The sequence below is a fragment of the Acyrthosiphon pisum genome, chromosome A1 (assembly GCF_005508785.2).
Source record: "Acyrthosiphon pisum isolate AL4f chromosome A1, pea_aphid_22Mar2018_4r6ur, whole genome shotgun sequence".
Taxonomy (NCBI): Eukaryota; Metazoa; Arthropoda; class Insecta; order Hemiptera; family Aphididae; genus Acyrthosiphon; species Acyrthosiphon pisum.
Window position 1 is genome coordinate 125584406 of NC_042494.1, and position 14109 is coordinate 125598514.

At 32.8% G+C, this 14109-nt stretch overlaps 1 protein-coding gene across 2 annotated transcripts in view; it reads left to right on the forward strand.

Moving 5' to 3' along the window:
* The window catches only part of LOC100165113 (transmembrane protein 17-like), a 6829-nt gene extending 3299 nt beyond the window's left edge, over positions 1 to 3530 (forward strand). Inside the window, exons 3-6 of one of the 2 annotated variants that reach the window (XM_016800868.2) lie at positions 2039 to 2142; positions 2225 to 2338; positions 2455 to 2702; positions 2784 to 3530. In XM_016800868.2, the coding sequence (XP_016656357.1) occupies positions 2039 to 2142; positions 2225 to 2338; positions 2455 to 2691 (455 nt within the window). In that variant the 3' untranslated portion in view covers positions 2692 to 2702; positions 2784 to 3530. The other variant, XM_008180254.3, reaches the window with a different exon arrangement.
* Positions 3531 to 14109: the final 10579 nt, after the last annotated feature.

The following is a 14109-nucleotide window of genomic DNA, read 5'->3' on the forward strand; positions in this document are numbered from 1 at the left end:
TTGTACATTTTAAAGTACTCATAACTCACTTAAAAATTAAAATATACTAAAAATCTCATGAGGTTGTCTAGATAATAATCTTACCTTTAGATTTTATAAGAGATCAATTCACTCTAATTTTTAAACCAACGGAGCTACACGTGTTTTGCCGAGTGTATAATTTGCTATATTATGCACTTGTAAGACGGAGACAACACATGCGGGTATAACGTCCTCTTAACATGTACAATTAGAAAATATATATAATTTATTTTGAAGTCAGAGTGTAGTCAGAATGTCATAATATCGAATTAATAATAAGTGATATTAATTAGGTAACATAATATTAACGTGCACAAAACAAAACAATGTTTCATGGTTTGCGGGTGACATTCTAGGCAGCCTGCAGAGTTTGGTCTCCTTATCTCTAGGCCTCTGTCATAGATTAACATAGATAATAAAGATATGGATAGGAGTATAGGACATAACGGTCAGACCCGTATTTAGGGGAGGCCCAGGGTGGGCCATTGCCCCTCCTGGTGGAACTTGGGAGGCGGTAAATTTTCATGAACTTTTTTTATTATTAAGCCAACACAGTTATAATTTTAAAATTATGTAAAATGTATTTTTCCTTATGTATTGTGATTAGGTGGAGATTTCTCCAAAGTTTATTTTAGGATGATATTCTCTCAAATCTATTTTTATACTAACAATAATAATTCCTTGGATAATTGATAATGGCATGATAGCAGCCTGCAACAAGCATTGTTGTAAATAAGCAAAACACAACATAATAATAATAATGTCTATTTTACTTTTACGTAATATCTAATCTGTCTTGATTATTAATAAAATTAATCCGAAAAAATGCAATTAAAATAAATAATACATTTTTTTTCAATTTATAATTTATTTTTATTATAATATGAGTATTAACCATAACTAGGTACTCATATACCAAAGGTACTAGATTCTTTTAATTAATATGTGCAATAATTTTTATTTACAATAAGATAAAAAAATTAAACGCTTATAAAGAAATCATTGTAATATTGTATTCATTTTTATTTTGCTTAAGTACCTATACAGCACGATTAAAGATATGTCTTTAATCGTGGTATACAGTATACTTTATTTTATAAAAACTATAACAAGTTTATTTAACATGGGTTTTCCTAGTGATTTAAGAGATAACTAATAAATGAAAGTATGAAATATTGGAATGAATGGAGTTTAGCTTGAAATCGATTTTTGTGAATTTTTTTTCTTCAAAATGTGTGCTTTCCATGCTTAATGATGTTACTATAAAAAGTTGGTCAAATTTTCTGTATTGTTATAAGATTAAAAAAACTTCAAAACCTTAAAATCTTATTATTAAAATACCAAAAATAATAATTTTGATTTTTTTTTTTGTAAATGTGAGTTTTTTATCCTTATAATTTGGTGAAATCAGAAATTACCTATTGTACTTACTCTATATTATATTGTTCATAAAGAAATTTAATAAAAAAAACTCTTGATGGAAATTAATCCGATCTGCAAATTCTGTTTGAATTACTGATTGTTTTTAACTCATTGAAAAACAAAGGTTTCCAAAAAAAAAATTTCAAAATCTAACCACATTTAAGAGTCATAAATTATAACCCAAAATAATAGGTTCCTCACATTTTAAGAAATAACTTTTTGGGGGGCGGAAAAATATGTTGCCCGGTCGGGGCGAAAAATGTTCAAATACGGCCCTGATAACGGCGTTATCAGCGGTAATTAAGGAGAACAGTTGAAAATAAATTCTTACAAAACAATATTTTTTTTTTTTTTTAAAGTTTTGATTATTTTCTACAATTGTCTCAATATTGTATGTTGTAATTGAAGTAAAGATACTAGAACCTTCCGAGAAGCTTGATTACGTTCTGGGGATGAAGCTTGGGAGGGCTTAAGCCCCCCCCCCCAATATCCGCCTATGGACATAATATATAGTATATACATAATTATACATATTATACTAATATTGTATTGTAGTTTTTTTTAAATAAATGTTAAAACGCGTAATGTATTGTAGGTAACGAAATCGTATCTAGTCTTCCACTGCAAATGTCATTGTATTTTAACGTCGTGTACTTTCCATTTTGGCTTTATACGTTTTTATCACTGATCTCGTTTAAAGTAAGTTAAATTAATATTATGATAAAATTGTAAAATTGCTAATGTATGCATAATAATATATAATTTTTTAATTTGTTTTTAGCTCAATTGTTTAAACATGTTGATTCAAACTATAATCTCCGTGTCGCTATTTTTGATACTTATGCTGGAATGCGCTCGATTATACTTGGGTGTTCAAGGAAATCTCAACGAAAAAGTAAGAGAATTAATTTTTTTTTTGGGGAGTGGGGGTGCGCATCCAGGACTCCCTCCAAAATATGTGCCTCCGATAATGCTTCAAATTTCAACCGTGATAATTGTATGACGTCATAGATTCCGGATTTGGCCGCATTTTGGATGTTTTCGTTGATCCTCCAATTACCTCTACAGTTGGTATTCTTGTTCCTGAACAACATGCCTGTTGAAATGGCCGTCCAAGGCATAATGTGCCTTTTACTCTTGTCGCAGCTCGTTTTTGGGTTCGTGGTCCTGCGTGACATGGCAAAACACCACAAGCTCCGTTTCCACATATCACAATTCTACTGCACTCAACACAGCAAAACCGAATGAATCAAAAATATGTAAACTATTATGTTGTATATTGTGCACATAAATATATATTTTTAAAACATTTAAACGTAATCTATAATATTGTGCTATAGGTTTTCAATTTTCATAACATTTAATGAATGGATGAAATCAGAATGGATGGGTGAATAAACTAAATCAAGTACTTTTGTATACACTTACTTATACATATAATATTACTATACACCACTACCTACCTATTTATAATTGATGAGTCGCATTATCGCACTATCGCAAAAGAATAAAAAATGTTTAAAAATGTTTCGGGTTCGGGTTTTTTGTGCATGCGGACGATGTTTGCAAATCGGGTGGCATCGCAATGCGCAACAAAAGAACTTTGTTAAGGGCGAGTTAACGACCGAAAGAGGTAAATGAGTCGAGAGAAGGACTGGTCGGGCATATTCAAACACCAGATGGAAGAGATAATAGAATATTACGCGGAAACACAGAAGTATTTAATATAATATTATACATGTGCGGTATGTGTTCCAAGGGACGTTTTAAGGGTTAAACCATTGTCTAGGGATTCCGGGATACGCCAGTGCGCCGTTTGTCTTACAGTTGTGCGCGCCATATCTCCGCGTGTATAATATAATGAAAGTTAATGAGGCTGAAATGCAGATTGCACAGCAAGACGGTGCCGTTTTCGCTGATTAATGGCTCCCCATTCGCGGAGGAAACAATGCGATAATAACTTTATTACGCCGGACGAACAAGTCGTGTCGCTCAGGAAATCCAGCCCAGAGTGTGTTATCTGGTCTCCCGAGATCTATCTCGTGTTGTAATCGCATTGATATAATTATATTATAATACAAAATATATTCCGACAGACATCGGTTCGTTTCCAATACTGTAATATATAGCATATTATTATAAATTAACGTGACGCGAAGTTATATGATATAGGTACCTACCTAAATACAAATAGCATTAATTTCCTTTATAATATTATTATGTAGTTAGTGCTAAAAAAATATGTTGACGGAGAGAAAAATAATTCACCCATATTGATTGTGATTATAACATTTTTTTTTTTTAGATAATATAATATGACCCATATCAATTACTAATATTACTATAATATCTATAAAGGAAAGTGTACTTTACCAATAATCAACGCAGAGCCGAAACTATTTGAGTTATCGACTTGAAATTTCGAGGATAGATTTTTATAATAATTTCATCGGGCACTAAGAAAGGATTTGTTGAAATTTGCATTTTAAAGAGGTGCTCAAACAGGGATCTTGAGGTTCACGATGGAAATTGGAAATTTTGTTTTTATTTATTTTTTAAATAGTTGCCATTGGTTACAGTCTACAGTAGAAATTAGTATTTATTTATTATTGGTTATTTGGGCAGATCAGGTACAAGCTAGCACCAAATCAAGTTATTGAACATTGCAGCAAGTTACACCCAAAAACAGTTGAACAATCATAATTTTTTTAAGTTGCAATTTTTTACGGACAACGGAATGCGCGAGTTCAGCTTGGTATGAATGTTTGTGTGTAGATTAAACATCTGGGAAGAAGACAGACTAATACAATAATATTATACTCTCTAGTGTAAATCTAAATAGATACAATAGTTGCAGAGAAAATTTAAAATACTATTATCATTATATAATGTACCTATATGACGTAAGTATTACTATATTAATTGATGAACTCAAAATATATATGTTAATTATATTCATGCCTAATGGTCAATGAATTATGACTTATTTAACTGATTTTAGTCAAATAAATATAAGTACTTTAACTTTGATGTCATGTTTTAATGTTAATTTAGGTAAGAAGTTTTTTTTTTTTTTTAGATTCTCAGACAACTTATACAGTGATGTGTGTTTCAATCTTCAACTTCAAAAGTGGTTTTTCACCAAATATTTATTTTAGTATTTTATAGACATATGGTACCTACCACCTAAAATATTCAATTTTCAGTTCTTTTTGAGGTATTTACCTATAAGCATTTTAAACTATTGAAATGTTTTAGTTTTTTTTTATAAAAGCTTAAACATTGTATGCAACATTTCTGGTCAGTTCAACCTAAAGCTATGAAAAAATGTCAAACAAATAATGACAATTATAGTTATTCTGTTGTAATTCTAAAAAAATATTATTTGTAGTGTAACTTTCACCAATTCGAGTATTGTTATTAACAATGATATTTACAGAATATCAGTGCAATTATTACTGTATAACTTACTAATAGACAAATATGTAGGCTATAAGATATCTTTAGAAATTAGAAATAATGGCTGACAGACGATCTCCGCTTAGGATCGTTTTTTTACCTATACTTATTTAATATTATATGATTATTATATACTATTTAATTCAAAATTAACACATCCATTATAGTGGCCTACCCTATGGCACGAGGTACACTAGATATCTACTTTGCAGCAGAGTGAGTTCCCCGCTTTTTTGAAAATATATATTGGCCTTAGTTTTATTTAAAATTATGTATATTAAATAGTAAATACGTGTATTAAACAGTAATCAAGTCAAACGGGTAAATTACACAATGCCTCGAGCAATCCAAAATTGAATGTAGATTTATAGCTGGATTAATAATTGTGTGCAATAGGTTTTTAGTTTTGTTAAATAAGTTCCATTCAATTTCAGAAGATTTTTGTAAGTTTGTTATGAAAATAAATAACGTTAATACTTATTTATTCGTAATTTATTGATTTAATAAAAATATATTTCCAAACACATTTTGTGTATTTGTTGTATTTTATTCATTCTCGGCCACCATTAAATATAAACCTTTTAAAATTCGTTTGTATTCTGGATGTAAAAACAAAGTAGGTCATAAAATATTTTTTAAAAACCAGTATGTCATCTACAAATAACTCGAAAATTATACAGTGGTATAAATGTATAATAATAAGCACTACATTTTGAATTGTCAATAGGATATATAGACACGGTCAAATAATCACATTTCAATGTAACTGGGTTTATTTTTATTTTTTTACTCTACCACTTCTTCCATAGGTTCGTAACACTTCGATAAACGAGTGTCACACAAGAGGGTATACGAAGGGACATAATGAATCGCACTTGCAGAGAACAGGTGGCCCTTTATAAGGGGTGGTTGGTTGGTTGTTGTAACGAAGGGTCGTCTCACCCTTCGGGCAATCCTGGCTGGCAGGTCAATTTAATAGTCATTCGTATTTTGTTAGAGTATGTTTAAAAAAGCGTCCCCGGACTAAATGGTTTTTAGTTCATTCGGAATGACAAAAACTTTGATTAGAACATTGTAGTTGTAATTCGTTTACATATTCGTCGTCATATTATGTACTCCTTTGACATAACCTATTGATAGAATGTTCGCATATGCTTCACTAAAATATAGTTATTACAGGTGTTGGTGAATTTTAATTAACACATAGTTACAAAAGAAAAACAAGGAAAATTGTTGTTCATAAATATTAAACAGTTAATACACGGGTTAATCGGTACATTTGCTGTTTAGTATTTTCAGTAAACCAGTAGATGTATAATAATACCTAGGTACGTAAATATTAGTAAACTAATTAGACTAGATACGCGTAGATGTGAATGTGTGAACAGTAAGATAAATAAATAAATATTGTTGTAATAGAAATAGACTGAATATCTATTCAAATTGCTGAACACAGACAACACGTCAAGATATCATGTACAACTGTAGAACAAGTTCTAAAAAATGTCATTAAAATATATAGTAGTTAGGTACTTAAAGGTATCTATAATACAATATTCTTAACCAAATTATCAGTGAATGTACCTAAAATATTATTAGTGGTTACAAATGTTAAATGAATAGGTATTCAATTTGGTGTATAGTTGTTCTATTTATGTATCTAATAGGTACTACTCAGTACTCAATATACATGCCACAAGGCATTGTCTATAATAATACTATAAAAAAATTATCTATATTGTGCTAGTCACTAGATGCCTAGATTATATTTCTAAAACGATTATAATGCTAAAAAATTGTGTTTGTGGTGGTGGGGGCGGTGGGGGGAGGGTAATAAGTATATGGTGGTTGCGGTGTTGGGACGAGGGCGGTTTGCAAACCATCGGGAGTCAATTCGTGTTGAACGGTTCGTGCGCCATAAACATCTGGTTCTTCTCAGCCACGGCGGATTAAAACGCTCATTCGGCCGACGACCGGGCGCACATTATATTATATTTTCGTACAAATAATAAAAATATCGATCGGATCCGGGCCGCGGAATTGATCGCTATCCGCCCGGACGACACCACCGCTTTTCCCTGTACATATTTTAATTTTTTATATTTAGCACGCTCCATAGTCGACCAGAACGTTTAACGAGCTACGCGTCGCGGGCAGCTAACATGTGTTGCGGCCAATAGTCTCGCGCGGCAGATGCGGTGCTCGCACTCACACACACACACCAATATATATTATACAATACTCATACACACACAACCACTCTCTATCCTTTTGTACAAATCACGAGTGGCGCTGCACCCCCCTTACCACTCGTTGTCGATGTCGTCGTCGTCGTCGTCGTCGTCGTCGATGTCGATGCCGTCGTTATAATATTATATTATTTGTGCGTGCTCGACGGGGGCTGCGTTAATCAACCTTTTCCGCACAACATATGGAACGTTTTCCATCGCGCATATGGCCGGCCTATATTATACGATATACGCGGCCGACGAGGGTTGCGCGAGCCTTTTTCACCGCGAACATTGAGTCATACGCGCTTACAAATACAACATAAGTAATATTATGTATAGAGGTATACTATATATAAAATATATATCTTTATTAATAAAAGGCAATGTTTGTGTGTGTGTGTGTGTGTGTGTGTGTGTGTGTGTGTGTGTGTGTGAAGTGCAGTACAGCCGAGTCAATCGCACTCGTGATTCTGAAATTTGGCGCATACAGGTAATCTTATATCCGAGGATGCGTGCATATCGAACCCAACTTTTTTTAATGTTGCATTTTAAAAAGCAGGAATTTGCTCAAAAATACCGAATATTTGTTTGTTTGTATATGTGGTTGCCATTGCGCAGGTTACATAATAAAAAATAGATATTGCGATTGTATATAATTTTAGTCCTGTATTTTATTTCGTATTTTGGTTAAAACCACCCAAATTACTGTGTTCAGAACATGTGTAGTTTACATTTAACACATTTTGAGAAGGTATAAATCCACGGGCAACGCCGTGCAAGATCAGCTAGTAATATTGGTATATATTATATTATAAATTACAATAATATAATATTGTATATTGATATAATAATTACACTCATCCGGTAACATGATTGATCAGTTGTAGACTGACATTACATCAGCTATATTCCATTTGACTAATGGGACCTGAAGCTCGGGTTGTTGTCGATTTTGTGTACCCCAATATAGTAAAAGAAAACTGATCATAATGTAATACGAACATGCGTGACATTTTTTTTCGGCACTGTGTCTTGACTCTTGAGGAATGTCATAACTCATAACTCATAATTTTAGGCCCTGCGCTGGCGGTCTTGGCATATTTTTGTACCCTACGATACATCGCAGTATCGTACTGTTTGTACACATAAAATAGGGACGTTCGAGCAAAAATAAAGTTGAGGGGGTTTTTAAAAATTTTATATTTATAGTTTTATATACTACCGGTACACTTACCACCAGCTATTTACATTAAACAGGTAGGTAACTAAAAAAAAAGGGTCAGAGAAGGCTTCAGGGGCTAAAACACCCTTCTGCGTACTTCTCTTTGGTATATTCTATATGTATATATTATATTCTATACTTCAATAAGTTCAATCTCTGTGAAAAATTTACCACGTGGTGACCCCGACGACGAGATTGTTTTAATTATTATGTTATTATACATCCAATTAATTCGACGACAAATCGGTATTAGGTATACAGCGGTAATACGTGTTGTACAATACCGAGAATACGTGGTTATGAGAAAAGCGTGACGTGACAACGAATTCGATTAAAAATAGTAGACCAACTGGGGTAATCTACACGTGTCTCAATGAAATTATAAACTTTAAGAAACGAGCGTAGCCTCGCGAAGGTATACAATTTTGTGTATAATACTATAATAGCAGCGACTAACGGATACACGATCGACCTAACCACATAAGTATTTATTTAGTTATTTAGAATTCGTAGATCGATAAGTATAAATGTAATATATTATTTAAAATGACGAGTTCGATATACGTGTGGTGGGCGCCCCACCAGTGAGTAGTTTAAATGAAGGATTCATTTTTTTCTGTAGTACGTCAGATGATCTATATCAGAGGTTCCTAACATTTTATTTCCGCATACCGCTCATATGTGTATTATGAATAAGTCGTGCTTACCACTTATGAGTTATGACTAAAAATAAAACTACTCAAAACAAGAATTATCTATTCAGAATTTAAAAACATATTTTATAAGAAATAAGAATATAATGTAGAAAAATAATAATTTAGGTTACTACATTTAACAGCATATATAGTATCTACCACAACACAAAAGAAAAATATTAGATCCGTTACAATAATATTGGTAAAAATATTTATTTATTAATTTTCCGTAGTACCATTAAACTGCCTTCCGTGTACCACCGACAGTACACGTACCATAATTTGAGAACCAGTGATCTATAATGTAATTATGTGTGGTATAATATAGGTGGTAGTTAATTTTCCACCCGCGGCAGCTATATACCTATATAATACATCAAATGCCGGTTGGATTGTGCCGCGTCGAAGAAATTTAACACATCGCACACTGGAAAAGTAAGTTGTCGAACGCATACCCAAGTGTACAGAAAAGTATTAATGGCTTTCCAAAATGTTCTTCAATCGTCAAAGTATCATCCTTATTATTAACCGGGTGTCACTATACACATACACACACACACACACACGCATATAATATATATATATATATGATGTTATGTACGAAAATCTCCGGCGGCGGACTCGCGTTTCGGTTCGTTACGCCCGACCAAATTCGATCAGTTTCCCCGGCCGATTGAAAATATATACGTATAGACGGATATAGCGCGATTGATTGATCGGGAACTGTGTAATTGGTATTTTGCCACCTGGGGAATCGCCGAATAATGTGCGCGATCGTCGTCTTCGCCATCGTCGTCGCATTCGTCCTGCCAGTCGCACTCTGTCTGCCCCGGAGCCACAATTATTGATGATTTGGCCCCATCGAAAAAGCAAAAACCTAGGCGCGTGGGTATATATACGTATCCCCCCATGGGAGCAGCCACCGCGGAGTCTGTGTTGTGTGTCTGTGTAACTGTCGCGCAATAAGTCCCTATCCCGCGTGCCCTGCTGGATCGTGTCCTACGAAATCTTTTCTCCTCTCGCGCGTTGAAATCGAATTCGGCGATAACCTCAAAGACTATATATATTATTGTATTCCAACTGTGTGGCGTATAAATAATATATAGTATTACCTGTAAATCGACCGTATATAAAGTCATCGAATTTTTTTCCATCCACACTTGTATTATTGCGTTATGGTCGGTGGCGTATTCTGCACAGTGACTTATATCTATCCAATGGGTTAGTACAAAAGGGGGCAGTTCCACTATATACGTAGCTACTAAAACGACTGAAATCTTTTAAAATGTATTACAGAAATTTGGTTGAAATTTATTCAAAACCGTATCGATCAAATAGGAAAAGTGCAGGCAGTTTTTTTTTCGGGCGTCTGTGCGAGTATACATTATTGTCTTGTTCCGCAATGATTTGTCAGATGTGCGTTTGTACAAATAGTAAATTACTTAAAAATTTCAATAAGCCCTGCACTCTTCCTCCTCTTCCTACAAACAAAAATGTTGTCATTGCGCTTTGATATGATTTCGTTTGGACTACCTATAGGAATACGCCCTACGAAATCAAATATTTTCTAGAAATTGTAGGGTTTTCACCTACATATACAACGATAATGCTGTACGTATGTTGCATATTTTGATGCGGTTAGAACTCGAAGCGCTAATACAATACACAAAAAGCACCCTGCGAGAGATGTCTGGTGTTGCGCGGGCTCTTATCATCGTCATAATTAATTCCAGTGTTGGATAGAACTTGACCTTTCGAACCGTGCAGTGTGCAGTAGTTTTATGGCGATTCACCAACAATAAATTGTATATAATATGCGCCACTACTTGTTCTTTTTACTCGACGACGCGCGACGGTTAAAACTAAGTTTAATCTAAATATTTAATATAATGCGATGTGCAAAATATAAGTATTATAAAAAACACAAATTGAAAACACCCGCGAAAAACGGTTTAAATAATTCGATCTGACGTGTAGATCGGGCGAGAAAGATGTTATGTATATTATACACACGCTGTATGATTTGCGAAAATCGGTGCGCCATTTCGTGGGCTCGTCATCGTAGTCGCTCCGGCGAACCGGTCGTCGATGAGACGTCGAACGATATATTTCAATCACGCGATGATTCGGCGGTTTTCCTTCACCGATGGCAGTTGTGTTCGTCCCACAAGTCAGTTTTATATTATCCTATGCTGCTGGTTTTAATTGAATTCGACTACTACGTGTCGGCTACGATTTATTCCATCTGAAAACCCAACGCCAGACTCGGTTCTATACATATTATTATACGAACGCATTACTCATATAAGTCATAATTTATTACTGATGATGTATACACAGTTTGCCTATTCGACGGAGCGAGAGACTAAAATATTGGTTATTTTTATTCTTCTTCGTAAAATCACTACCTATTATATTATAATATTGTAATATACTATAATATACGTTATAAATTATGGCCAGTGAATTTCGTTGTATATCATATCATATGATATGATATACATACAATATGCAGTGTGTGTGTGGGAGAGAGAGGATGTATGAAAAATAAATTTCTAAACCGCGAAACAAAACGTAATTCGATAATCGGGTGGCGAGGCGCGACAATAAAATGTACAATAAACCATATTATTATTATGTTATACACGAACGATGTATTATATACACGTATAATATTATACAATATAATATTATTATTTTTATTGCATATATATCATGTTAGAAAAGGGCTGGAGAATAGAATGTGGTAGTAGTTTTCGATTTACAACGAAGGATATTTATGTTGCGCGTTGACACAGTATTATATAAATAAATCTAACCTAATTTATTCGAACGATACATTTTTTAGACGAGAATTTTTACAACAAACTTATATAGGAGTACAGAATCGAATTAAAATAATAATTGTATTGCATGATAGATAATAACATTATTATTAGAGTAAAAGGTAAATTATAATGATTTGATCTGAAATCTTGAATGATGTGACGAACCATATTCAAAGAAAATTGGTGTTTGATATATGTCATCACTCATCTTAAATATTAATCAAATTTGAATTTTCATATACCTAGTAAATTTGTTAATGGTACATGTTAACATGGCCACTAAAATAATAATAATAATAACGTATCACTACACCTGTACTGCCTGTTTCAACTTTCAAAGATTATTAACCGTTATACCAGCTATGATGAGTCATAAAATAGGTATAACATTTTTGTACTTTTTTCGAAAATTATAACACGTACCTATTAGAGTCTAATTAAATGATACATACTAAAACAGCACCGAAACGTTCTGAAATGTGCGTTAAGTCCGTTGTGAGAGTCGCACCGATGGAAAAACTTAGCTCGGGGTCTTTTTTATGGCGATTGGGGGGACTTTTTCGAGCATTTGTCACATGGCATTATATATACACCAACACCACCACGTGGCAGGAACCTGTGCGTATTTACAATAAGTCCTTAGCCCCAGGACAACAAATCTCTGTTGCCCCAGTTTCCCTCCCATTTTCTTCTTTTCTTTTGGTCTCCTTAAATATGCATATTATGATGTAGTGTAATTTAATATTATTATTATTATCACATTCATTTTTCAACATTTCATAAATGATTTTTAAAACTGAATAAAAAAAATAACAATGGCTTAGATTTTCACCGTTTATAATAGAAACGTTTCCTTCACCAGATCACTATTTAAAATGGTCCTTATTTACATAATATTGTATAGTAAGATATAATCTATAAAAAGAAAAGGGTTTATGCAACTCTCTCAAATTATTTGGAAAGCTGGCATCTAAAATCTGACTGTAATAAATTCACACCATGGCACCAAGCATAATATTTTATTATATTTAGTAGGTGTAGTGTACTGTGTATAGTGTGGTACGGTGGTACCTCTGCAACGGGTTGGACCAAATTTTAAAATTTAATAAAATAATATGCAGATTACACTGATCATAGTATTATTATTCAATTCATTTATATTGGGTTAAATTTAAAATTGACGAGTAGATTCCAGGTTATGATTTAAAATTAGGATTTCGTAAAATTCACCATAAATTAAATTCACTATAATAGTAGTAGTAATAGTCTGTAATAGTTCATTACTGCACTGAAGGCCTCATATATAGTTTAAGCAAGAATCCCAAACATAAATCGTAAGACCATATTCCACCATAATTCTTTACAAGTAACTATTAATTATCAAAACAAGTTGTTTAAGACTACATACAATTATTTATAACGAGCAAATAAAATATTATTATTATTAAGAAACTAAGAGTACCTAAATACTAAAGTAGGTACCTATTATAGATTATAGAAGTCTGAGAATATGGTTTTAAATATTATTACTCGCCCATTGAAATTTGGTTTGAAATATTATAAAAATATAACAAAATAACATTTTATTGTGTATTATAAGACTGGTTTAAAATGATAAATTTTCAAGTTTCATACTATACATAATTTGCCAGACAAAAGCTATACAAGTCATAATATGAACCACAGTTTCATTTCGCGTTACAAATTTTCCGATTTATATATATACATACATTATAATTATATATAAATAGGACATAGAGGTAACATATGGGACAATCGGTCACTCCCTCATCCTTGCAATTAAGGGTTTGCTGATGGGGTGCTTTGGATTTTAGCGCGTATATAATATTGTTTTGTGGTCCGTATATCATATATGTTTGATGTGCCGAGCAAAATAATATATATTACGTGGGGATGACGATGGTAAATATAATATTAAATATACGGTATATTATACATAATATGTAGGTATATTAATTATAAAAATGTATGTTGCTTTCTTTATTTGTCCTCTCTAAAGACTCAAAAACAACTAGGCCGTTTTTAATAAAAGTCATATAAATGGATTCCTTGAGACTGCGTTTTTATCTTCGTTTTTCAAACCATGTATAGGTTGCTGAAACGATGAGTAGATCGATTATAATAGATAGTTGGCTAATACATATATTGTTAGCGAGGTTATATTTAAATGACAAATACACAGTACTATGCAAATCCACAGTTATGACCAA